Source organism: Trichomycterus rosablanca, chromosome 2 (genome assembly GCF_030014385.1).
Source record: "Trichomycterus rosablanca isolate fTriRos1 chromosome 2, fTriRos1.hap1, whole genome shotgun sequence".
NCBI classification, from domain to species: Eukaryota; Metazoa; Chordata; class Actinopteri; order Siluriformes; family Trichomycteridae; genus Trichomycterus; species Trichomycterus rosablanca.
The window spans coordinates 28,541,018-28,565,907 of NC_085989.1; the positions used below are offsets into that span (position 1 = coordinate 28,541,018).

A 24,890-nucleotide genomic window follows, 5' to 3' on the forward strand; every position below is an offset into this window, starting at 1 on the left:
CTGAAAATGTAAATGTAAAATGTAAATGATTTTTGCCCTGATTTTTGCTCGCTGACTGGTCGACACTAGATTTGCCGGCTGGGGAGCAACTCTGCATTCGCTCGGCGATCAAAACTCTGCTCTCAATTGCTATGTGTAAACTACTCAACAACTCGATCCGAGCGGCCGAAGAGAGATATCTAGCATGTCAAATATCTGGATCTGAGAACGCAAGATACGGGGTGAGGGGAAACGAAGGGGAGGAGTTGTAAAAAGGTGGGACAGGGGCATAATATAGTTTATATCAGAATACATCAGCACACCAAGTTTTACAGTATTTCTGACCTTATCATTCTCTACAAAACACCAACAATGCATTGCAAAAAATACTTATTAACCTCTAACTCATTCTAACTCCATGCTGGTCACATAGCCAAATCCACTCAGATTTATTTATTTTTTCTTTATGATTTTCCACTGCACATCAGCGCACAAACTTTGATTGCTCACTACTTGTTGACGTGTATTTTTGGACGTGGTATCATTAAACCTTTTGTCACTTCTCGCTTTTGTTTTCGTGACAAAACGTAGTTTGGGAGATCAGAGAAGCTCGCCTGCGATTCCAGTTCGCCGATCAGTCGTGTAGTGTGAAAGCCACATCGACTTTAAAGACTCCTGATTTACAAGAGATCCAGTTGTGTAGTGTGAACTGTACAGCGACCTGACGACTTGGAAAGTCGTGTAGTGTGAACTTGGCATAATACACACTGAGACATGAATTTCCAAGTCATGAGGGCAGAAAAACGGTTACTCTTGTATATTTCAGTGTGTGCATGTGTAAGAACTGTTTCACATCTGCTTCACATTTTCTGATTCCTGATTTTTGCTTGTTAGTTATAATTTATGATCTGTGAGCTGGTGTGGTGTACACTACTGGTATCAGCAGTGCCTCGGTTCCATGGGTTTGAATCTCAGACTGGGCTCACAAATAAAGAAGACAAATGGTTATGGTACTGGACTAGTAATCAGAAGTTTGCCTGTTTAAGCCCCACCACCTTCAAATTGCCACTGTTAGGCCCCAGAGCAGGATCCTTAACTCTCAGTTGCTAGAACTGTCATCACTGTAAGCAAATGCTGCAAATTGAAATGGAAATAGAAATGCCTAATGTGAACTGCCAAACAGCCAGTCTTAATCCTTCAGTTATTATACAGATGCTTTCTAAATAAGATAAAAGTAATAAAAATGGGTATTACAGTTGCAAAATTACTGTTCTTATTTATTTACTTATTTTTAAAAACAATTTGTTACATTTTTAAACAAGCTAACTAACCTCATATCACAACCATTGCTTTTTTAGATTTTCTCTTTATTCTTTTACACACACACACACACACACATACACACTTACTCATGCTTTCCAGCTCAGCTAGTGTAGCTCTCTGTCCTCTTTAATGCCTTGTAGGAAAACAGCACAATAATGACACAGCCGGTCCGATGTGACCTTCTCAGCTCTTCATACAGAGAGCTTTTGTTAACGCAGTAAAAGTTGGATGATGGAAGGGATTATATACTTGAGCTTCACTGCAGGGCTGCAATCAGGAAAAACCAGAACCGTCTCTGTGGCTCCGGCATACGCCAAGGTCACCAGACTAACAGATAACAAGTACAGACAGGACAATGTGAAGAGTGTTTCCATAGAGATGGGAGACTGTCAGGTGTGCATCTGCTGAAACCATGGGGATGAATAACCCACAGAGAGGAAGCATCAGCAACCACACCAGCCTTATTTAAAACAATCATCACGGTCCACATGTGGGAACACCTGGCCGTTCTGCTGCTTTTTCATGCAAGCAGATAAAAGAGTTGATCCTGTTAAATTTAACTGTGTTTTGGCAGCTTCAGCAGTTTATTGTTTTGGAAGATCCACTGGGATGTCCTGGCAGAGCTGATTAGTTCTGGTCTTGTTGCTGTACTTCACACTTCTTTGAGCCAGGCTGCTGAGCACAGGACATTTTTTAAGTGGGAAGGAAGGAACTGAAGCAATTAATGGCTACAAAAGGATTAAAGCAGTCTTATATCTTTAATCCCTTGTACCCGGTTTGTTGTTAAAATAATAGTCATGATGCTGCATTTTTTTTTTTTGCCTTGTTTGGGTAGCTTTGTCGCCTCACAGCAAGAAGGTCCTGGGTTCAATTCCCAGATGGAGCGGCCTGTGTCCTTTCTGTGTGGAGTGTTCATGTTCTCCTTGTGTCTGCGAGGGTTTCCTCCGGGAGCTCTGGTTTCCTCCCACAGTCGAAAGACATGCAAGTGAGGTGAATTGGAGATACAAAATTGTCCATAACCATGTTTGACATTAAAGACTTGAACTGATGAATCTTGTGTAACCAGTCATGTCATGAATGTAACCAAAGTGTGTAAAACATGACGTTAAAATCCTAATACTTGTTGTTGTTTTTTTTTCCAGATTTATTAGGGCAGCAATAACAAATTTAGGAAATTGATGATCAAAACAAGTTTTAGTCCAGTTTAAGTTGGTTTGATTGCTTATAGCAAAATGATCACATTTAAAGCACAGTTTTTTTCATCACATTAGTCATGGTGTTAATTCAGTATTTTAACCTGTCTGTTCTACAAGGAACCCCAAAAAACCTTTTCTCAGACAGCCTGAATCCCAAACGCTGCCTCATAATGTAATTCTGATACACTTCACCTGTTCACACACATAATGACTGCCTAAGAATTCTCTATCAATCTTGTTTTATTCTGAAAAATCATTAGTGCAACATAGGGCAGCATGGTAATATAAGTAGAATAGGTTCAGCAAAGGGGGTTTCTGTCCAACTCTTTTATTGGAATTAAAAAATACTAAACTAAAATCTCCCAATCAAAATACTTCTGCCAGCAGTGTTTACATTGTATGTTTGCTGTTGACTGTTTATTTACTCTTTAATTAACTTAAGGCTGGAAGGTGTGTAAGTCAACAAATGTGCATTTGTTCTAACTGAACACAAGTCTTTTCTTTTCCTGAGTGAGAGTGCGTGTTACAAATGAACAAGCTAGCACTAGTTAGCACTATGCTTAAAAATAAGCATTGACAGGAATTCATTCCATGGTATTAACCGTGTAAACTGAGAATACAGTTGTCTTCTGTATCAGTACAGCTTTGATAGATAGATAGATAGATAGATAGATAGATAGATAGATAGATAGATAGATAGATAGATAGATAGATAGATAGATAGATAGATAGATAGAAGGGATATTCAAAAAGTTTCCGCACTTTGTATTTTGGTTGGAAACAGTGAGGGCGGGAGGTGTAGAAATTGGTCGTGTCTGAGAGACTAAGAGAGATGCTTATAGTCCAGATTTAGCACCTTCTGATTTCCACCTTTTTGGACCGCTCGAAGAAGCTTTAAGGGGAAGAGGATTTTCATGTGATGATGTGAAAGCAGCAGTGCATCAGTGGCTACACGCTCAACCAAAGACAGTTTTAGCTGATGGCATTAAAAAGTTGGTACGACGCTGGGAAAAATGCATTAGAAGGTGACTATGTAGAAATTCTTAATAAACAGAATTTTTAAAAGTGTGGAAACTTTTAAAAGAACCCTCATAGATAGATGATCAGATAGATATTTCATGCGGCTTTTTAACAATGCAACCAAAACTAACAATATTTCAGTAAAGTAATGTTTCACTAGAAGCAACCATGTAAATGATTCTCTTCTTCCAGTTTAGTCGTTTTCAGTTGAGCATAGCCCCTAGGACCATAGACTCTCGGCCGTCCTCTCAGACATGTGCAGTAGTCAGCCAAATGCCCACCGATATGTGACCACTGTAATACACAAATAACCATTGAACATTTATTGACAAAGTGCACAAAATATAACATAGAAAGACAAAGACTTGCAATACCAAATACAATGGTTGAAATTTTTAACAAAACCAAAACAGAGACATTTTTTTTTTTTTTTGAAAAATACAAGACTGATAATGCACATCTAGAACTAAACACAGAAAGGACACTAGACAAAGAACATGAATAAATTACCTGTTAAACAACAAACAAACAAACAAACAAACAGTAGCCGCTTCTTATACACCAGTCAGCAGTGGATTCTCAGGCACAGTTCTGTTTGTTTGTGCTGGATCTTTGTATTTGAGCCGTTACTACTAATAACAGCAACTGTTATGAGATTGTTATTTTATAAGGTGTGGGTGTGTTTAACTTCTCTGGCACAAACATGGACTTGCATAGCACCCTTACATGTATACAGTGTGGCACATGCTCGATCACATCGTATGAGTTTTGTTAGTGCCTGTGCATAAACATGTCACACCCGCTCCGGCATCACAGAGGGCGTAGCTGTAAACAGCCAATGATAATAAAGCTCCTGTTCATACCTGTGAGTGTCGGTTTAAATATTCTGACAGTTTAAATAGTTTAGCTCACAAGTTGTCTAGAGTCATAAAAATCATAAAATGATTGTTTAAATAATGCCCTAAACCCCAAAAATTCAATTTTATTATTTTGCTCTTAGAATGTGTGATCCTGATTTCTCTAACAAACCCTTACAGCAGTTTAGTGGGGCTGAGGTCAGGGCTCTGTGCGGGCCACTGGGGTTTCTTTAAATAATGATTGTGGTGGCTGAAACATGTAAATTCTAAAAAAAGAAGGGGTGTCCCAATACTTTTGTCCATATAGTGGATGTCTAGCTGAAACCATTGAAATCAGTACTTAGTAGGGATGTCCCGATCCGATCAAGGCATTTTTTAACTGATCGGTATCGGCTTTACTAAAACTGATCCTAATCCTGATCTTTAGTTTTACGTCAGCATGTCCACTGTGTGGAAATACTTTAAATTGGAAAGTGAAACGAGTCCAACAGTGAAGTGTAATGTCTGCAATGTGAGCGTTTCACGAGGCGGTAGGAGCAGAGCTGCGTTCATTACTGTAGAATTTTACTATTTATATTGTGTATCAAGGATCACACCCGTTTACAAAACAATAACTTTTAATCCGAGTATGAAAACTTCAGGACCAGAACATACAGCTTTTACGAGTTTACGTGTTACAAGACTGAACGACATCTCAGTATCAAGCACTCTGATTGGCTTAGTTATGTAACCGAGCGTGGTAGTGATGCACTTGCTTAATAAAGAAAGAAATACACGGTATATTCACAAATTGTCGGGAGCAGAACACTTTATTAACTTCTTCTGTTACGGTACCGACATAACGGTTTCCTATGTCAACGCGTTAGCCAAGCACGCTATTCCATGCACTATGGAAGCCCCAAAGGGTCAAAACACACTTCATTTTATTTCTAGTTTTACTACTACAATGCTGCACTAAGTTTGTTTGCTTTTATTTTGTAAAAATAAAAGAACATTAAGCAATAGCTTGGATGCAGGCAATTTTTTTCTACAGCACTGCAGAGCTATTCAGTTGTTAAACATACACATTGGATTAATCTGAATAACTGTAATGTACTTGAAGTGTGCACTGTGTGAACAGTATTATCTAGTTCTTATCTAGACAATATCTAGAAAATACAAGTATCGGTTTGAGACTCGGTATCGGATCGGGATCAAAATTAATGATCGGGATCGGGAACAAAAAAACGTGATCGGGACATCCCTAGTACTTAGTAGAAGTGTCCACATACTTTTGTCCATATAATGTATATATTGTCCTGTGGCAACAGCTGGATAAAGATGTAGGCTGACCATGTTGCTCTTTTTTCCCACCAGGTGGCAGAGACAAGCGCGGCGGTCCAGTTTTAACATTCCCATCACGTACCAACCACGACCGAATACGACAGGAGGACCTGCGCAGGCTCATTGCTTATCTGGCTGGCATCCCCAGGTACTCTCCGCTTTCTCAGTAATCACTCCCTATCGTTAGTGATTATAGAGCACTAGCATGCTGTGTTCTCACACGCTGCATGGAGAGTGGATAAGAAGAGTTCTCGCTGCATTTTGTTCTTTGGTATAAAGCACTGAAATGTGCTGGTGTGGTGCATGAACATGCAGAGCTTGTATTGTGCCAGCTGGACTGTGAGATGTTGCATAAAGTAGGGTTTAATAGTGCTGATGAGCAGAAGCACTTTGGTGCATGGTGGGACTTGTAGCACAGCATTGCTGCTTTAATTAAATGGATAATTAAAGATGCTCCATTATGGAAAAAAAACATGTCTGTACCTTCATTACCTCTTAAAATTGCTTTTCCCCACTCTTGTTAAGTCTGAATACATACAACGTGATTAGTCTCATCACATTAATCAAAGCCTTGTTTGCTGGTGTCTGCTTCTGTATACTGCTTATGTGACAAGTCTCTCCTAATGTAACACAAATCTGTTCACACTGATCAGCCATAACATTAAAACCATCTCCTGTTTTCTACACACTCTGTCTATTTTGTCAGCTCCACTTACCATATAGAAGCACTTTGTAGTTCTACAATTACTGACTGTAGTCCATCTATTTCTCTACATACCTTTTCAGCCTGCTTGTTTTTCAGTGGTCAGGACCCCCACAGAGCAGGTATTATTTAGGTGGTGGATGATGGTGGTGTGTTAGTGTGTGTTGTGCTAGTATGAGTGGATCAGACACAGCAGCGCTGCTGGAGTTTTTAAATACCGTGTCCACTCACTGTCCACTCTATTAGACACTCCTACCTAGTTGGTTCACCTTGTAAATGTAAAGTCAGAGACGATTGCTCATCTATTGCTGTTGTTTGAGTTCGTCATCTTCTAGACCTTCATCAGTGGTCACAGAATGCTGCCCACAGGGTGCTGTTGGCTGGATATATTTTTGGTTGGTGGACTATTCTCAGCCCAGCAGTGATAGTGAGGTGATTAAAACTCCAGCAGCGCTGCTGTGTCTGATCCACTCATACCAGCACAACACACACTAACACACAACCACCATGTCAGTGTCACTGCAGTGCTGAGAATGATCCACCACCCAAATAATACCTGCTCTGTAGTGGTCCTGTGGGGGGTCCTGACCATTGAAGAACAGGGTGAAAGCAGGCTTAAAAAAACATAGAGAAACAGATGGACTACAGTCAGTAACTGTAGAACTACAAAGTGCTTCTATATGGTAAGTGGAGCTGATAAAATGGACAGTGCGTGTAGAAACAAGGAGGTGGTTTTAATGTTATGCCTGATCGGCACACACAGTGGAACCTCAAAGGGGGGTGCATCATAATATGCGAGGTAAAATGAACAACGTAAGTAAATATATAAATATGTAATGTTAAAGCTGGGGAGAAATATCATTTACCTTGTGTGGTGGAAGAGATGTTTTTTTTACCGTCATCGTCTGGTGGGGACTCAATCTATTATTCTGAGTCTGAAGCACAGCTGGTGGCTACTGGAGCAGTGCTGGTGCATAACTAAGCTCTAGAACTGCAAAAATTAAGCATAAAACACCAAGAACAAGGCGAGAACAAAGCAAATAAAGCTTAAGAATAAAATAAAGCTACGATTTGACAGTGCAATAACATTCCAGTACAGTTCCTGTGCTTAAAATGTAGCTTCTAGGTGTGTGTCTTTTATTTAGCCTTAAACATGACATTATTGATACACACAATGTGTTTAGCCAGTACATTAGAACCACCCCTAAAAATGTGCATGGTACTGCATAATTTGTAACACTTGAGCATATCACAGTTAGGGTATATTAAATGTTGGGCTTAGGGTAGTTCCTCATAGTCCACATATTAGATGCAGCAGATATGATTAGTGTAAAGACCATGGATAAAGACCATATTGTTATGGCTAGACAGCTGGGTTGATGTACCTCCAAAACAGCAGGGGGTGCTCACAGTGGTCCTACAAGAGACACGCCACAAACCATAGACCACATGCCACAACCATTGGCTGTCGAAGACTCACTAATGCCAGAGGATGTGAAGGGTAGGGTGTCTGGTACCGACCAACAGAAAAGCTACTGTGGGATTACAGTTAATTTTTGTACTGGTGATGGTCAGTGTGTCTCAACACAGTGTAAAAACATTTTGTGTACGAGGCCAGTCAAAATGCTTATGGTAGTGCCAGTCTGCTGTCAAAAGCACATACAAGGGGCATGCAGAGTTCAGAACAGAACATCGAAGCTAATGAAGAAGGTGGACTGGTCTGACAAGTCCTGTTTTCTTCAAGATCATGTGGACGTCCAGGCACAGGTGCATACACAGAAAAAGATGGGCACAAGGATGCACTGTAGGACGATTCACCTGGCAACGATGAGAAGTTAATGGACCTGCTTGTAATGGACATGTAGATATCTTGGTACCAGATACCACAGGTATCTTCAGATGTCTTGTGGAGTTTATATTACAGTTGGTTAGAGCTGTTTGGACATCATACTGGAAAAAGAAGAACGTACGCACATATACATGTGTACAGTGCATTGAAATTCTTTTACCACATATCCCAGCTTGTTTGAAAGCTGGGGTCAGAGCGCAGGGTCAGCCATTGTACCTCACCCATGGAGCAGACAGGGTTAGGGCCTAACAGTGGCTGCATAGCAAAGCCTTGATTTGAACCGACAATCTTCCGACTGAAAGCACTACACATTAGGCTACAACTGTCCCATACTAGGCAGGTGGTTCTAATGTTTTGGCTCATCTTTGTTTTTGGTTAAACAGTTAGTGGAGCTGAATGCAATATTGCTTGTCACAAAGGTGAAAAATCATAAAAGGAAAATGAATTTTATTCTAAATCGTGATCTACAGTAATGAGGCATTTGAGTCAGGGCTCTAGACTAACTTTTTGCACTGGTTGCACTGGTGCGCCTAACTTTTTTTCTTAGGTGCACCAGCACAAAAGTTAGGTGCACCCAAATTTTCAACCACATCGCATTTAACACCGCAGTTTTACAGGGTTTTTTTATTTTTTATTAATTCGCTGTCCATATAGGCAATATTGACTTGTAAATAACTAACAATCTCTTCAATATAAAGTTCTTTATTTGAAGCACAAGTCTACAAGAAAGGGGGGGGGGCACGGTGGCTAAGTGGGTAGCACTGTCATCTCACAGCAAGAAGGTCCTGGGTTCGATCCCCAGGTGGGGCGGTCCGGGTCCTTTCTGTGTGGAATTTGCATGTTCTCCCCGTGTCTGTGTGGGTTTCCTCCGGATGCTCCAGTTTCCTCCCACAGTCCAAAGACGTGCAAGTAAAGTGAATTGGAGATACAAAATTGTCCATGACTGTTTGAAATAAACTTGTGTGAAATGATGAACCTTGTGTAATGAATAACTACTGTTCTTGTGATGAATGTAACCAAAGTGTAAAAAACATGACGTTCAAATCTAAACAAACAAACAAATAAGAAAGGGGGGGGGCGCCAATACCTGTCTGGGGGAGCGCGAGTGCCTGTCCAGGGGGCGCGGCATTATGAGATGTTTTTTTTTTTTACTTTTAAAACTAAAGCAATTCATTTTTCATCCACAGGAGACACATTTGATTAGTCTTGCTGACCACGCACAAACGCACGTTTAATGTTATCCAGATTAAAAATACGGCTAACTGTGAAGATAAATCGGTGACTAAACAATGAGTGCTGTTATAGTACGTGTGTGTGTCTTTAAGAAAGGTGTCGGAGATGCTCTGTTCACAGTGTCGCTATAAGTGAGTCATGAGTCGATTCATAAGATGCGAATCGTAAGTTTCTTTTCACAGTTATCTCTTTTACTGTTATAATGAATGTTGCGGTTTTAAATAAACACCAGTTACTGGAACATTGTGTGTGACTCGCTTACCTCATAAAGCTCAGGCTTAATTACACTGAGTATTACCACAGAGAGGTAACCGACTCAGACTCGTTCTGCCTGTGGAGCTAAAAGTTTAGTCAGTCAGAGCAGATGATCCTGAACTAACCAACTTAGTAACTGATGAACTTTTGTCTCTGCTTGGCTCTGTAACGTTTTCTGCTCTCATCTACATCAAAAGCAAGAACCGCTTACGATTTACTAAAGTGAACCACGAGTTTATATCATGTGTTCATAGAATCGGCTCAGATGGGATGTATTATCCACATGAAGTAATACGTATTTTTAAACATCAAAATTGCATCGTGTGTATAATGTGCACAACGTTAAATATTTTGGCTTGTCGAGAGCTTTCGCAATGTTTTTTGTGCGATTGGTGACGTGGGGGGTTTGGCGAGTTTGCGCGTGCGTGCGGGTGTGTGTGCGTGCGTGTATGTGTGTGTGTGCAAGTCCGCGGTCGGCACACGGAGCGGGGCGCATGTCCAAACCCCTGGTTTAGACCACGATATGGACCTAATGTGTGAGATGTCAGAGTCGCGGACACTTTTTTTCCCTCGAATGACTGGTCGCACCGGTGCGACCTCAGATTTTTTTTAGTCGCACCATTGAGAAATTAGGTCGCACTCTAGAGCCCTGCGAGTGCGTTTTGGGAAAACCTGCCTGTGCAGGCAGAATACAACTCCAAACCCAGACAGACAGGTTTGTGCTTGAATATATAAAGAACCTATCTTCAGATATTTTAAAATCAGGTAATAAATTGGAAAGTTTTGTTATCGATGCAGCCCTAATTGGCAGACCTGAAATAATTGTGTGAGAGATGGCGTGTGCATGAACAGGAGCGTGGGCCAGACCCGAAGCGGTCCAGCTTTTGCCAGCAGATCTTCCTCCTCCTCAGCATCATCGCTTTCTCTTCTCAGCTCTGTTCCCTGCACCCACACAGTCCAACCAGAGAGAGACAGAGCTGGAGTATCTGAGCAAATCCTATGGGATGGAGAGTTGAGAGAGAGAGAGAGAGAGAGAGAGAGAGAGATGGGAGTGACAGAGAGCAAATGCAGAAAGAATTGGGGAGGGCGAGTGAGGGAGTATGTTGTGAGGCTTGAGTGAGTGGGTGGGAAACAGAGAGGGAGAGAGCGTACGGGAGGAAAACGGTGTCGCAGTTACCCAGGCGATATGTGCATCTTCTGATGCCATGTTGGGTGGTCAGTTAGGTTTTGTTTCTCCATCCTTGCATGCTTCTTATCTGCTGAGGGTTGATTTAGTGATGATATTCTGCCGTCAGTGATGGATGGACAGGAGGAAATGGATGCTGGGTTTGATTGACAGACTGATGCTACATAAAGGCTTCTAGCAGTCGTTTATTTAACAGATGCTTATCATTTGCATTATGAAGCTGTTCACTGTAGGTAAGCAATGATTTTCTAAAGCTTTTGCTTGGTTCTTTTTCTCCTTCTCACAGCCTGTTTGTTGTTGCATGCATTGTTGCGTTGTGCTGTTGCGTTAATGATACATATTATCTAGAATTTGACAACTGTACAGTCCAGTTGCATTGCTGTGAAGCGATGTCTCTCAGTGCATCTGTGCAGTGGAAGAAAAATGCTGGATACATTATGTAACACAGGGCAGATTAAAGCTCACGCATTGATTTTGTCCACCCCCCCTCCCTCTTTTCCTCTCCATCACCCCCCTTCCCCAATGTGTTTAGCGAGGACTTGTGTAAACATGGCTTCACGGTTATCGTGGACATGCGGGGCTCGAAATGGGACTCCATCAAGCCTTTGCTGAAGATCCTACAGGAATCCTTCCCCTGCTGCATCCACGTCGCCCTCATCATTAAACCTGACAACTTTTGGCAGAAGCAGAGGACCAACTTTGGCAGCTCGAAGTTCGAGTTTGAGGTATGAGCCTGTTGTGTACACTTACTCACAGGAATTTTGCAGGTGGCTCTTTTGGGGCTTGTTATTCACGATGGATGGTGCACTGCATCAGTCAATGCTCTTGTTAGTTTATCATTTGTTAAACGTGCAAGCTAGGTAGCTCTGTTTAACGATCTTGGGGTGCTAGGCATGGCAAAGCCCATTTTATTTTAAATACATTTAACAATGATTTAGTCTAAAGTGTTTGCTTACTTCCTTGCATGTTTAAAACATGAGAGTCAGTACTGAACTAAATGGCTGTATAATCTAATAACCAATACGGCTTAGAAGGGAAACTCGGCTTCGCTGTTAGTGTTGTGTGTGTGTGATAGGAATTGCAGTTCCGGCTCTAGGTGTTCTTTAGGCTGGCTGAGAGCTGCACTCAAATACTTTATCGATCAGACGAGGCTCCACACATCCCTTTCTAACACTCATGCAATTTTTAATTAAGTCATATCAGAAGGGTTAGTGATGGGAGGTCAGGTGGCACATGATCACTGAGACCCGGGGTTTGAATCACAGCATTGTTTGGCATCTACACAGGCCTGATTATCTATGTCAGGAAGGGTTTGGGGTGGCTGACCAGCCTAGCCATTGGGAAGTGCACTTGTCAGTGTGGTTTCAGTGCCGGTCCCAAGCCTGCATAAAATAAGTGGAGTTGTGTCAGGAAGGGCATCCGAGTTACTCTGGCAACCCCTGAATATGGGAGCAGCTGAAAGAAAGAAAAAAATGTTGTTGGTTTATGTTGCTATCAGCCGACCTGACATCTACACAGACATAATTATGTATGTATGATGTGGGGTGACTGAACAGCCTAGTCATTAGGAGGTTCACTTGTCAGTGTGCTCTCAGTGACGGTCACAAGCCTGAATAAAATACGGAGAGTTGGTTTATGCCAAGTTCACACTACACGACTTTCCCAGTCGTCAGGTCGCTGTACAGTTCACACTACACGACTGAATCTTTTGCACTCGGGAGTCTTTCAGTCAGTGTATATTTCACACTACACGACTGATCGGCTATCGGGGGTTTCACACTACACGATCCATCACCAACTGGAATCGCAGGTGAGCTTCTCTACGTTTAGTCACGAGAACAAACGCGAGAAGTGACGAAGGGTTTAATGATACCACGTCCAAAAATGCACGTCAACAAGTAGCGAGTGATCAAAGTTTGTGAGCTGATGTGCAGCGTAAAATCAAAGAGGAAAATAAATGAATCTGAGTGGATTTGGCAACACAAACAGTATAGATGGTTCTGTAGTAAGTTGGAGGTTAATTAATAATTTTGTAATGCAGCGTGGGTGTTATGTTTTGTAGAGGATCAAATCAGAAATACTGTAAAACGCGTGTGTGTGCCGGTGTATCCTGATATAAACTATATCCTCTCCTGCATTTCCCCTCGCTGTATCCTGCGTTCTCATTGGCTGTTCGACATGTCACTCATTTTCAGTCGTACATCTGAGATCAGATATCTGGCTTGCTAGAAAACTCGATCCAGTCGCCGAGCGCTCGGCGAGCCGGTCGGGTCGAGTTGTTGGATAGTTCACACATAGCGACTGAGAGCCGAGTTTTGATCGCCGAGCGAACGCTGAGTTGCTCCCGACCCGGAAAATCAATCGCCGACCAGTCGCCGAGCGAAATCTGGCCAAAAATCGTGTAGTGTGAACTAGGCATAAGGAAGGGCAACTGACTCTGTGTCAAATCTGGTTTGCGGACCAAAATGAGCTGCTTTGGCAACCCCAGAACATGGGAGCAGCTGAAAGGAAGAAAAATGTTTTGGTTCTTTATGAGAATTGACATAGCCAACACTTATCACTGCAATGTGTGACGTCAGCATTCCCTCTCTCGTCTTTTAAATGGCTTGCCCTTTATAGCCGTGGTAAGCAATGCATTCCTCAGCGGTCCCAGCCAATCTGATAGAATTTCCTCTCTTGGTGTTTAATATGCTAAACCAGCTATGTGTAAAAGGATCATTTGTTAAACAAGCCTAAAAGAGCATTGCCTTTTTTTCGTAAAGAATATTGTGCTAATGCTGTTTAGTATTGCTTGTCAGTAAATAAAATTAATTCTTTAATGTATCACTTTGTTGGTTTTGGAGGGGCTGCATCATTGAAGAGTAATTAATTGATCATTCCAAAAGAGTATAATTTGACCTGCTCTTTGAACAGAAAGGGCCAGTTGGTGTTATTTTTTATTATCAGGTTAATTTGCTTAAATCTTGCGGAGAGACACACCCTAAGGGCACTCATTCCTCATCTCTTGTGCAGGCTCCTCCAGTCAGCCGGCAGAGGCCGTAATCGCATTCTGACAGAGAGAGACCCACATCCGGTTCTTTGTCCCACCCCCCAACTGAGCAACCGGCCAATCGTTGCTCATACAGCCGCCCAGCCTCGAACCGGGGAGGCAGAGCTGGATTCGAAACGATGTACTCAGAATCCAGCTCTGGTTGCAGCGTGTCTTTTTACCGCTGCGCCACCTGATCAGCAATTTGCTTAAATCTTGTAGAGAAGCTTAACAGAAATGTATAAATATGACACATTGTTTTTAAACAAAACGCTACTAAATTACTGGATGGCAAAATCTATTTTATGCAGCGTTTATTATTACTAACCACACTGAATACTTGAATTCCTGCTATTGTTTGATAAAACTACCTAAATATGTAGCTTTTTTAATATGTATTACCATTTTAGTTTTAAGTCACGGTATCTTATCAAATCGTCATTAAAATACCCAAAACAAACAAAAAAATCCATTGTCATATTGAGAATTGTTCGAAATGTTTAAGTCTGTCTCACACTTAACCCCAGATTGGTTTCAATTGTCAGAAGCGGTTCTCTAGTCATGTTTATGAATTTGGATTTTACAGGGTTTAATTGTGCTGATTGTTAAAAGCTAGAGATCAGTTTCATTATGTGCCGTTTGTGACGGGACTTTCAGACGCTGGTGACAGAAATATTGACAGAATTTGATTAATCATTTTCTGTGCTGTAGTATTCAGCCAGCATTTGATAAGATTGTGTGTGGTGATGAATAATTTGGATGTTCCCATATTTTAGGCATCACCAGCATGGCTCATTCTCATCCATATACATGGTTTGGCACAGTTTTTATGCCGGATGCCCTTCCTGATGCAACCCCAACCCATTACATTATATTGATACATACAATACCACCTAATTCATTAACAGGAGTGTATTTACTTATGATAAATGATCCAAGTCTGGTGCACATATTGTAAGCCCTTCTTGAAACCTTTTGTGTAAACAATATACATGGATACATTTACAATACTCAAATGTGCATATGTTTTCATGATCAACCATTGGTGACAGGAGTACTTGAGCATCCTTTTATTATATTCAGTGGTGTGTGGGTTGCATTTCTGAAAGGGTAGGTGTGTGTGTATGGCTGCAATCTGCATTGTGTGGATATCTGCACAATGTATTTGTGTATTCAGTGTTTTCCTGGAGTACAACAGGCTGCAGTTTTGCTCTCTATATATTGAAACACAGTGTATGGTTAGATTGTGTGTGTGTGTGTGTGGGGGGGGGGGGGGGGGGTTGTTAATAAGCTGGAGTATGGATACAAATAAAGGGCAGAAAAGGTTCTTTAATGAAAACGCTGATGAATGTACTAGTGGAAGTGGTGGGTGCAGGGTCAGCAGCCTTGGGTGTTTTCTGAACATCAGCATATTAATAAGCAAGAGTACAGAAATTTTAAATGTATACAAATTATACATTGACTAAATAAGAACACATGCTGTTCTTTAACTGTAATTTACAGTATATTTCGGAATTAATCTGCTTATTTGTAACATAGCCTTAAATCTGTTTGGCTTATATGATGCAGCCAAGGTTTGGAAACCTCAGCTCAAATTCAGGTGGAAATAAGTTACCACATAGTTTTCAGAAACAAACATTTGCACATCTTTATACACACTTGTGTTTACATGCTGAAATTGGCATGAGAAATATTGTTATACATGCAAATGTTATTTTAAATGTGTACTTATTTATTTCCTGCACACATTGCTAATTTTGCCACTTAAAAATAAGCTAAACTTCAAACGTTGGCATATAGGTTATGATTGAGTGAGATGAATGCATAAATAAATAAGTTCATTAATAAATGAATGCCTCCATAAAACAACCTGATTTTGCCGTTGAACTAAACACCACAATTGAGGAACCCAACTATAATTTGCAATAATTTCAAATGACTATGATTGGAGCAAATAGGTGAAATTATTATTAAAGTAATCATTGTGATCAGCTTGTTGATAATTATTAGTGTGTGTACACACTTATCAAGTATACAAGGCACATACTGTTCTTGACTTTTTTCCCCAGCCTTCTTAAAAGCCGGCTAATGGACTAAAACCCTGTTAGCTTTTAAAACATGCTGCCCGGCAGGTAGGAGGTTTTGTTTGAGCTGAAGGACTTGATTGGAGGAATAGCAGTTGGCTGATTTTCATTTGACTCAAAACAAGAGCCAAACAGCTCGTCCTTGCTTTTTCACACAGCCGTGCTGAAGCCCACTCACTTGCTTTTGTCAGTCCATCTGCTCTCTCTCTCTCTCTCTCTCTCTCTCTCTTCATTTCAGTCTTTCTCCATCGTTCCCTCTTTTTAAACCATGTAGAGCAGTCTGTGCTTTAACTCTCCCACATGGGTTAGAACTAACATCTGTGATCAGGCATGGAAATCGAATGAGAGTCTGTGATTGGCCGAACACTGGCTTCTTCTCGTCTAGCATGTTTGGAGGAAGCAGGGCTTTATAAGAAGTAAATTGATTAGCTACACTGGATTTATTTGTACAAAATTTTTGGCCTGCTACTAATATTGTAGACTGTAATTCTTACATATTCTTACATATGGCTTTACAGCCTGTTTGTGTGTGCGGGGTGGGCTTGGTATTAGGGGTGGGTTTATAAAATCGATTCATATAAACGCGAGATCGATCTTTTAAATACGCCCCTTTTTATGGTGTACATGGAAATCTGTTACCCCTTTAATTTCGCGTGACCAGCCAGTGTTTTTTTGCGCAACGAGATCTGACCTGCACATCAGTTCAGCATGGCAGAAGCTCAAGTTATGCCTGGTTCACACTACACGATTTTTGCCCTGATTTTCGCTCGGCGACGGGTCAGCGCTAGAGTAGATGGGTCAAAGACGAGACGTAACTTTTTAGTGTCCCCACTTGATAAATAATATACAATTATATTAATATAAGTGGATATACCTTCAATCTACTCCATTTGTACATCTTTACTGAAACCTAAAGTAATTTTTACGGAAAATGTATGATTTTTGAAAAAATAACCCTTGAAACCCCCAAAATGTCATTCAGTGCAACGGTCCCCCTACCTCTTTAAGTAATAAAACATTAAGAAAAAACTAATTAATCTTAAGTAAAACTTAAAATTTACTGCTTTGGCATAATTGTACAAATGTCATGTGTGACATTAAATAATATTCAATCAGATGTGTTTTTTAATATTAATAATATTCAGGATACTTTCAGTCCCCATTTTCCCAATCTTCAGTTGTCATTCAGTACAACGTTAATAAAAAGCCTTATTTTAATATGCAATCAAGCTACTGCAGTCATGTGACCAATTATAACAAAAGAAGAAGACTCCTGGGGACCCTTCAGCACACACACGAGGTCAATGCATTTTAACATTATTTGATAAAAATGTCTTTTTACTGACAGTACATTAAAGAACAAAATTGAGTGTCATTCAGTACAACACAGAAAACGTAATATTACGGTTAATCTTGTAAACAAACAAGGTTATTAACATTTAAATGTGAATATGTGTAGAAATGTCTTTGAGCTAAGGTCAATGTTAGCCTTTGCTAACCACTGGGATAACTGTAAAATGTGCTAAAGTAAAATTTCTGTCATTCAGTACAACAACAGTCATTCAGTGCAACAGAATTTCGCTGTTGCACTAAATTGACAATGACATTGTTATACTGACTTTATAATGTTTTAAAATTATTTTTAAATATTAAAACCACTTTTTTCCATTCTAGTCTTCCTTAATAAGAGCAGTAATTACAATGAATATTAATAATTATGTTTTTGATGAAGTGGTCCCTGAGATTTTGTTATTGTCAAGTACGATGACCTGCTATTCGTTGGGCAGGTACTGCTGTCTGTAGGAGATGAGGTGCAAGTTAGCTGCATGCTACAAAATTGAAACAGAAATTCCTTTGTGTGGCCAAATCCACCTGATGAAATTTACAACCTTAAGTCTGATGTCAAAATCATAATCGCAGAACCAAAGCCATGTACAGCAAAAACCTCAAGGTTAACAACAAAAGACTGGAAAACATTTGTTCTTCCACACTGTTCTGGTGCCTTACAAGTTGTTATGATGGCTTCATTAGCTATGTTTTTCATTGCCTTACTTTTTTCATGATGTAGTAATATTATAACACATACTTGCCACATGGCATAATTTCATTCTACTACTGCTACTTTAATCAATAAAGAACTTAAAAACAAATTAAGTCATGAATATTCTGATGTAACAGGATAATTTGGAGTATGTCATTCAGTGCAACATAAAATCATCATACAGTGCAACAAAAACATTTGCTTAAAATAACTGTAATAAGTAATTATTATATATTTTTTTCATGTGAATGCAAGAGAATCAAGGCCTGCTTCATAAAAAACAAAGTTTGATTAGGTTTCAAATAGAATAGAATGTGTAGCAAAAACGTCTTGTATACAAATAAACAAAATCCCAAGATGCATTAGACTACAAACAATGCACAGAAAATTCAAAACAGAGTAAGTACAGTTTCTTCTGAGGTTTTAAATCTTTTGTAAGAGATATACTAAACTTATAAATTTGAAGTGGCTAAGATTGTTCCTTGTGTGTGTATTTTGTCATAAATTAGTCGTTGCACTGAATGACATTTTTGTGCCCTTGTTGTGTGTCAACAACACTAAAATTATCAAATAAGCAAAATACTGAGAAAAAAAATACATATTTACATAGGTGACACATTTGTGCACAATATTAAATGAAAAAATTATACAATTTAACCATTTTATTTTTTTGGTACTTGGAACACCCTATTCGTCTTTCACCCAGATTTACGGTTCGGGAGGAACTCGGTGTTCGCTCTGCGATCAAAACTCGGCTCTCAATCAATGTGTGAAACAGCGAGGGGAAACACAGGGGGGAGTTTGTAAACTAGTGGGGCAGGGGTGTAATATAGTTTCTATCAGAATACATCAGCACACGAGTTTTACAGTATTTCTGACCTGATCTTTCTCTACAAATCAAAATATTTATTAACCTCCAACTCACTACAGAACAATCCATGCTGCTCGTGTTGCCAAATCCACTCAGATTCCTTTATTTTTCTCCTTGATTTTATGCTGCACATCAGTGCACAAACTTTGATCTCTCGCTACTTGTTGAGTTGCATGTTTGGACGTGGTATCGTTAAACCTTTCATCACTTCTCACGTTTGTTTTCGTGACAAAACGTAGTTTTAGAGACCAGAGAAGCTCGCCTGTGATTCCAGTTGGAGATAGATGGTGTAGTGTAAAACTATGGAGGTAAATACTGTATGTAGCAAAAGTTTTGCACCTGTGAAAACGAAATCTGTATTACTTTACGAAATCTTTTATACTGGACATATTGGACACTCGGACTGACATTCGAGTTTCTTTCATCTCGTTCTCGGCTAATAAACATTCAAAAGCGAATAAACCTGCACGAACTGACTCTGCAGTAAACAAAGCACAAACTATAAGCAATGTAAATTGTATGATTTATCACTGCTGTAAGACTATTATGTAAAATAGTGAGTAATGCAAGTGCATGGTAACTACTACAACCTTTTTTGTATAAAAATGTACGTTTCTGTTATATTTCTACGTTTATATTTTATTCTTTATTACTATACCCACACTAGAGCTTTTTTTCTGTAATTTAGGGGTAGTAGGTGGTGCATGTCACTACATTGCTTATTACATTAAAATGTAAGTTTAGATTTCTTTTACACGATATGTATTTGACTGTACCTGTACTGTAGGACTTAATACAGTTGTGGTGAATGGTACATGTCACTAGGTAATACAGAACTATAACCGGGTTTTATGCACTTTTGAGAGGCTCCCTTGGCTTTTCAAGGCAGATAAAGCTCACAATTAAAAAAGCGTTAAATAAAAGTAAACAGAAAGACTTTTAAAAACATATTAGATTGTAGTTTGTGCTTTGTTTACTGCAGAGTCAGTTTGTGCAGGTTTATTCGCTTTTGAATGTTTATTAGCTGAGAACGAGATGAAAGAAACTCGAATGTCAGGCCGAGTGTCCAATATGTCCAGTATAAAACTAGCAGGGTTAAACGCATTAACACATTAACTAGCAGACAACACGCAGGCAACATCCAACATAATACCCACAGCAACACTAATAAGGAAGTTATGACATGAGTTATGATGTTCTGATCCAACTACACTGAAACTTTGTGATTGACACGCTTCTTGCTGCTCTAAAAACAAGCTCTTTTGATTGGTCGGTAATTACGTCTATCTCCCCAGTAGTCGCGCCCCTAAGCCCCGCCCCTGCAGATACAGATCAGTTTTGCAACACGCTGACTGAGATATTTGTTGCAAAACTCGTGGCGGGCAGATTTGAAACTGTGCTGCAATGTTTTTATTCTCACATCGAAAATAAAAGTACAAATCTTTTTTACAGTTACAGATTTATTTTTTACAGGTACAGATCTTTTTTACAGTTACAGATTTTATTTTTACAGATAAAAATTTTACAGATTTTTTTTACAGTTACAAATAAATTTTTTACAGGTACAAATCTTTTTCACAGTTACAGATTTTTTTTTTTACAGGTACAAATTTTACAGATTTAGGTTTCACAGGTGCAAAACTTTTGCTACATATTTACCTCCATATAAAACCCCCCATCGCCTGTGAGTCGTGCAGTGTGAACTGTACAGCGACCCGGCAAATCAGAAAGTCGTGTAGTGTGAACTTGGCATAAGCTGTTCAACAGCCAGGTGTATGTTTATATTACATTTACACTGTTGTAGTGTGTCAGACATATAAAATAATAATAAAAAATGAATGTTACTGTTTTCTGTTTTGGATTAATTATTTATGTAAACAAAATACACACATATTTTTAATAATGAAAATATTATGTACTTTGTACAGTTATCACATTCGTTCTCTGAACATCTTTACATATTTAAACAAAACCTGTTAATGTTACTCAAATATGCCTAACTGTGTTGAATCGAAATGAATCGAATCGAATCGAACCGGAAATCAAATCAAATCGGGACCTCGTGAATCGAATCAAATCGATCCAGGAAATTAGTGGCGATACCCAGCCCTAGTAGGTATGTGCTCGATTTAAGCTAGTATAGACTAGAGATGGAACGATCGATCGGCTATAAATCGATATCGGCCGATTTTTAAGCAAAATATGCGATCGGCGATATTTCCCAAATGTAGCCGATCCGATCGTGTGATATATAAAGATCATGTTAAGCTTAACAGCTCAGTGGATTGATCCAGACTTTGAGCTACAAAGCACCAACCCTCACATCACCATTCATCAACCATCGTACAGAAACCATCGTGAAAGCTCTTCACGACCTAAAATAACATCCTTAACGTTGTGCATCATACATAGTTCAGGATCATCTGCTCTGACTGACAGAAGACTTTTAGCTCCACAGACGGAACGAGTCTGACTCGGTTACAGATCTGTGGTAATAGCAGTTTAATTAAGCTTTTTAATTGAGCTTTTTAATGTAAGAGAGTCACACAAAATGTTCTGTAGTAGCTGGTGTTTATTTAAAACCACGACATTAATTAATAACAGTAAACACAGAGAGATAACTGAGAAAAGAAACTTATGCTTTGCAGAAAATGAATCAACTCATGAATCACTTATATCGATACTGTGAACAGAGCGTCTCTCTTAAAGACACACACGCTTCTGTCACCGGTTTATCTTCACTGTTCGTCCTATTTTTAAGGTTTTTTCAGACTGAACTGTATAACATCTAACGTGCGTGTGTGCGTGGTCAGTTAGAGTAATGAGATACGTCAACCCGTGGGTGAAAAATGAATTGCTTTAGCTTTAGAAGAAAAAAATCTCGCAATGCCACCACACCCCCTGGTCAGGCACTCGTGCCCCACAGGTTGACCCCCCCCGATCGGCATCGGCTATCGGCCGATCGCTCTGAAAAGAAATCGGAGATCGAAATCGGCGTCAAAAACCCCGATCGGTACATCTCTAGTATAGACTCCTGAGTGGCCAGGTTCAGTTGGATTTCTTATCTGTGTTACATTAGCCATTCCACTTCAGAGGGCTTGAGCAGATTTGGGAAGTAAACTGTGAAATTACATAGATCTTGGGGAGATCAAGGTGCTTTGGTGTGTTTTGATGCAACTAATAATACTGCTTTTGTTAAATTCAGCAGCTACTTCTTGTCCCAGTTGTTTGTTCATTCAGTCAATCTTTCATCTTAAATAACTGCCGTGGGTCTGGTAGATCCAAAGCCAGCCTGGAAACACTTGAGGCAAGAATTCACCCAGCGTACCAGTCTATCACAGGGCATCATGTACTTACTAGTTCACTTAATCCCTTACACCTATGGAGAGCGGAAAGCCTTCAAAGCCTCACAGACCCTACACACCCCAATTTTTTGGTGACTTACAGTACTGTGACAGTATATTGTCCCAGCAGTTGAGGTTTAAGGGCCTTTCTCAAGGGCCCAGAGGTGGCAGCCTGACAGTGATGGGGCTTGAACTAGCGACTTTTCCATTACTGGTCCAGTAACTTAACCACCCTTGTGGAGGGCTCTAGGACCCTGGTGCTGTGTGATACCCACACTACCTGTTAGCCTGGCTATGCCACCCCTAGTTTAGTCTTTTGTGCAATTACAGTAATGCCATACAGGCATCACAATAACTGATCTGACAGTTGTGTGCTTTCAAGACAGTTTACATTGTGCAGGAGGTAGTGATGATGCCACCCTGCTTCATGCATGAGGGTTTGGTTCCTTTCTCTAGCCACTGTTTGCCAGACCTCTCTGAAATTATGTTAGAAGGTGCAATGGCTACTCTAATTTGCTCCTGGGTTTGAGGGAGCAGTTGTGGAACCAAGGGACAGATGGAGTACCGTTGTGACAGACTTGCTAGATCGGAAAAGTATGGTCAGTGCAAGGATGTGACATGATAAGAAGAAGGCATGAAGTGAGGGAGTCCCTGTGATAAATTGGTGCTTTTACCAAAGTGTTGTACTCAGATCAGTTGATGAATTGATTACTGGATATTTTAGCTGTCCATCTATTTGCTTGTTATTTCGTGCTCATTACTTAAACATGCATGTTGTTTACTCTCTTTTTGGACCTCCAGACAACCATGGTGTCCCTGGAAGGCTTGTCGAAAGTGGTGGACCCGTCACAGCTCACAGCTGACTTTGATGGCAGCCTGGACTACAACCACGAGGAGTGGATTGAGATCCGTGTGGCCTTTGAGGAGTTTACGGGCAACGCACGTCACCTGCTTTCCCGCCTGGAGGAAATGCAGGCCACGGTTACGCGGAAGGACTTCCCTCAAGAGCTGGAGGGTGCGCGGCGCATGATCGACGAGCATGCCGCGCTCAAGAAAAAGGTGATGAAGGCACCGGTGGAGGAGGTGGATGCAGAGGGTCAGCAGCTGCTGCAGCGTATCCAGAGCAGCGAAAGTTATGCCAACCGTTCCGTACCCGCCGGGCCTGGCCAGAGAGAGGGCCAGGGACAAGGCCAGCCGAACGCAGACACCCAGGGCTTAGTGCCACGCGTCACCGCGCTGCTGGAGCAGCTGCACAGCACACGGCACAACCTGCACCAGGCCTGGCATGTGCGCAAACTGCAGCTTGATCAGTGCTTCCAGCTGCGACTGTTTGAACAGGATGCTGAAAAGGTGAGATGTGCACTTAAGCAAGAGACTAGACTGTGTATAGCTGCACTGCTGTATGATGATGCCACTGCTTTATCCTGGTCAGGGTTGCAGTTGGTCTTGGTGCTCGGCAGGAACACACCTGGGACAGGGAGCCAGTCAATCATGGAGCTTTGGCCATCCTCCTCATACATAGCCAATCATGTCTGTGTGTAGGCACTTGAGTAATAGCTCACCATCTCACTTGTGTTTTTGGCATACAAGCCTCTCATATTCATTGTAGTGTCTAGGACAGCAATCATTGTTTTATGTATTTAATAAAATGGAAACAAATATGTTCAGAAAAGATAAAAGCATTGGAGTAAGCTGCATTTCAAAGTGCATTTCAGCTCTAGTGGTCATAAGATTAACTTTATTTTCTTAATTATTAGAAATGAGGTAATAATTCAAAGGGTGACAAACATACCCAAGGCTGCTGACATTTAACATGGATGAATAACCAGCAAACTGGAACAGTGGTTGCATTTTTCTAAGGAAACCATCACGGTTCTTGTTAATGCTGCCTTAAAGCAGCAATATAAAACTGTCACGATTTTTGGGACAGCTAATGAATACACATTCCAGTAGTAAACCAGCAGTGACAAAAGTAAACTAACAGTTTCATTTATTTCTAGCTTTACCTTATTTATACGCAAGCCAAAATTGTACTCTCTTAAGGCCCTTAAGTGGAGCACTTATCACACTAGCGCCTAAACAGACATGATTGGCTATGTCTGGGGAGGAATATGGACGAAGCCCTGCGATGGATTAACACCCTGTCTAGGGTATTCCTGCCTTGCACTCAGTGTTTCCCGATGGCGCCTATGACCAGGATAAAGCGTTTAATGGAAAGAAATGATCTAAAATCATGAGTCACAGCTTCCTTCTGATGAACGAAACAGAACTATGTACTGCAGATCAGTTGTATCTGGGAAGCAAAAAAGAAAATTGGTGAAATGAACTTCCCATCTTTCTGTCTATTCAAACAGCTCATGTCTGTGGGGTCTCTTGTCGTCTTGGCTAGGACAAGATGCCTAAAGACCCACATCCAACCCTGCACTTAATAATTTAACTACCTATACTTCTGTTCCAACAGGGTTTCAGCAGGTTTGTGTTTTTAGGCTGGTGTCTATTTGTACTAGAGGAAGCAAATGTTTACTGAGCAAGCGCTTCTGCAATTTGCTCTGGATGATAATGCAATAATAATAATAATAATAATAATAATAATAAAAA

General features: G+C 40.4%; 1 protein-coding gene across 3 annotated transcripts in view; it reads left to right on the forward strand.

Moving 5' to 3' along the window:
• trioa (trio Rho guanine nucleotide exchange factor a) overlaps positions 1 to 24,890 on the forward strand; it is a 157,217-nt gene that overhangs the window by 62,062 nt on the left and 70,265 nt on the right. For 2 of the 3 annotated variants that reach the window (XM_063013944.1, XM_063013953.1), the window contains exons 1-2: positions 11,572 to 11,649; positions 23,094 to 23,642. In XM_063013944.1, the coding sequence (XP_062870014.1) occupies positions 23,100 to 23,642 (543 nt within the window). In that variant the 5' untranslated portion in view covers positions 11,572 to 11,649; positions 23,094 to 23,099. Of the gene's footprint in view, positions 1 to 5,731; positions 5,847 to 11,456; positions 11,650 to 23,093; positions 23,643 to 24,890 lie in introns of those variants that run through there. The other variant, XM_063013962.1, reaches the window with a different exon arrangement.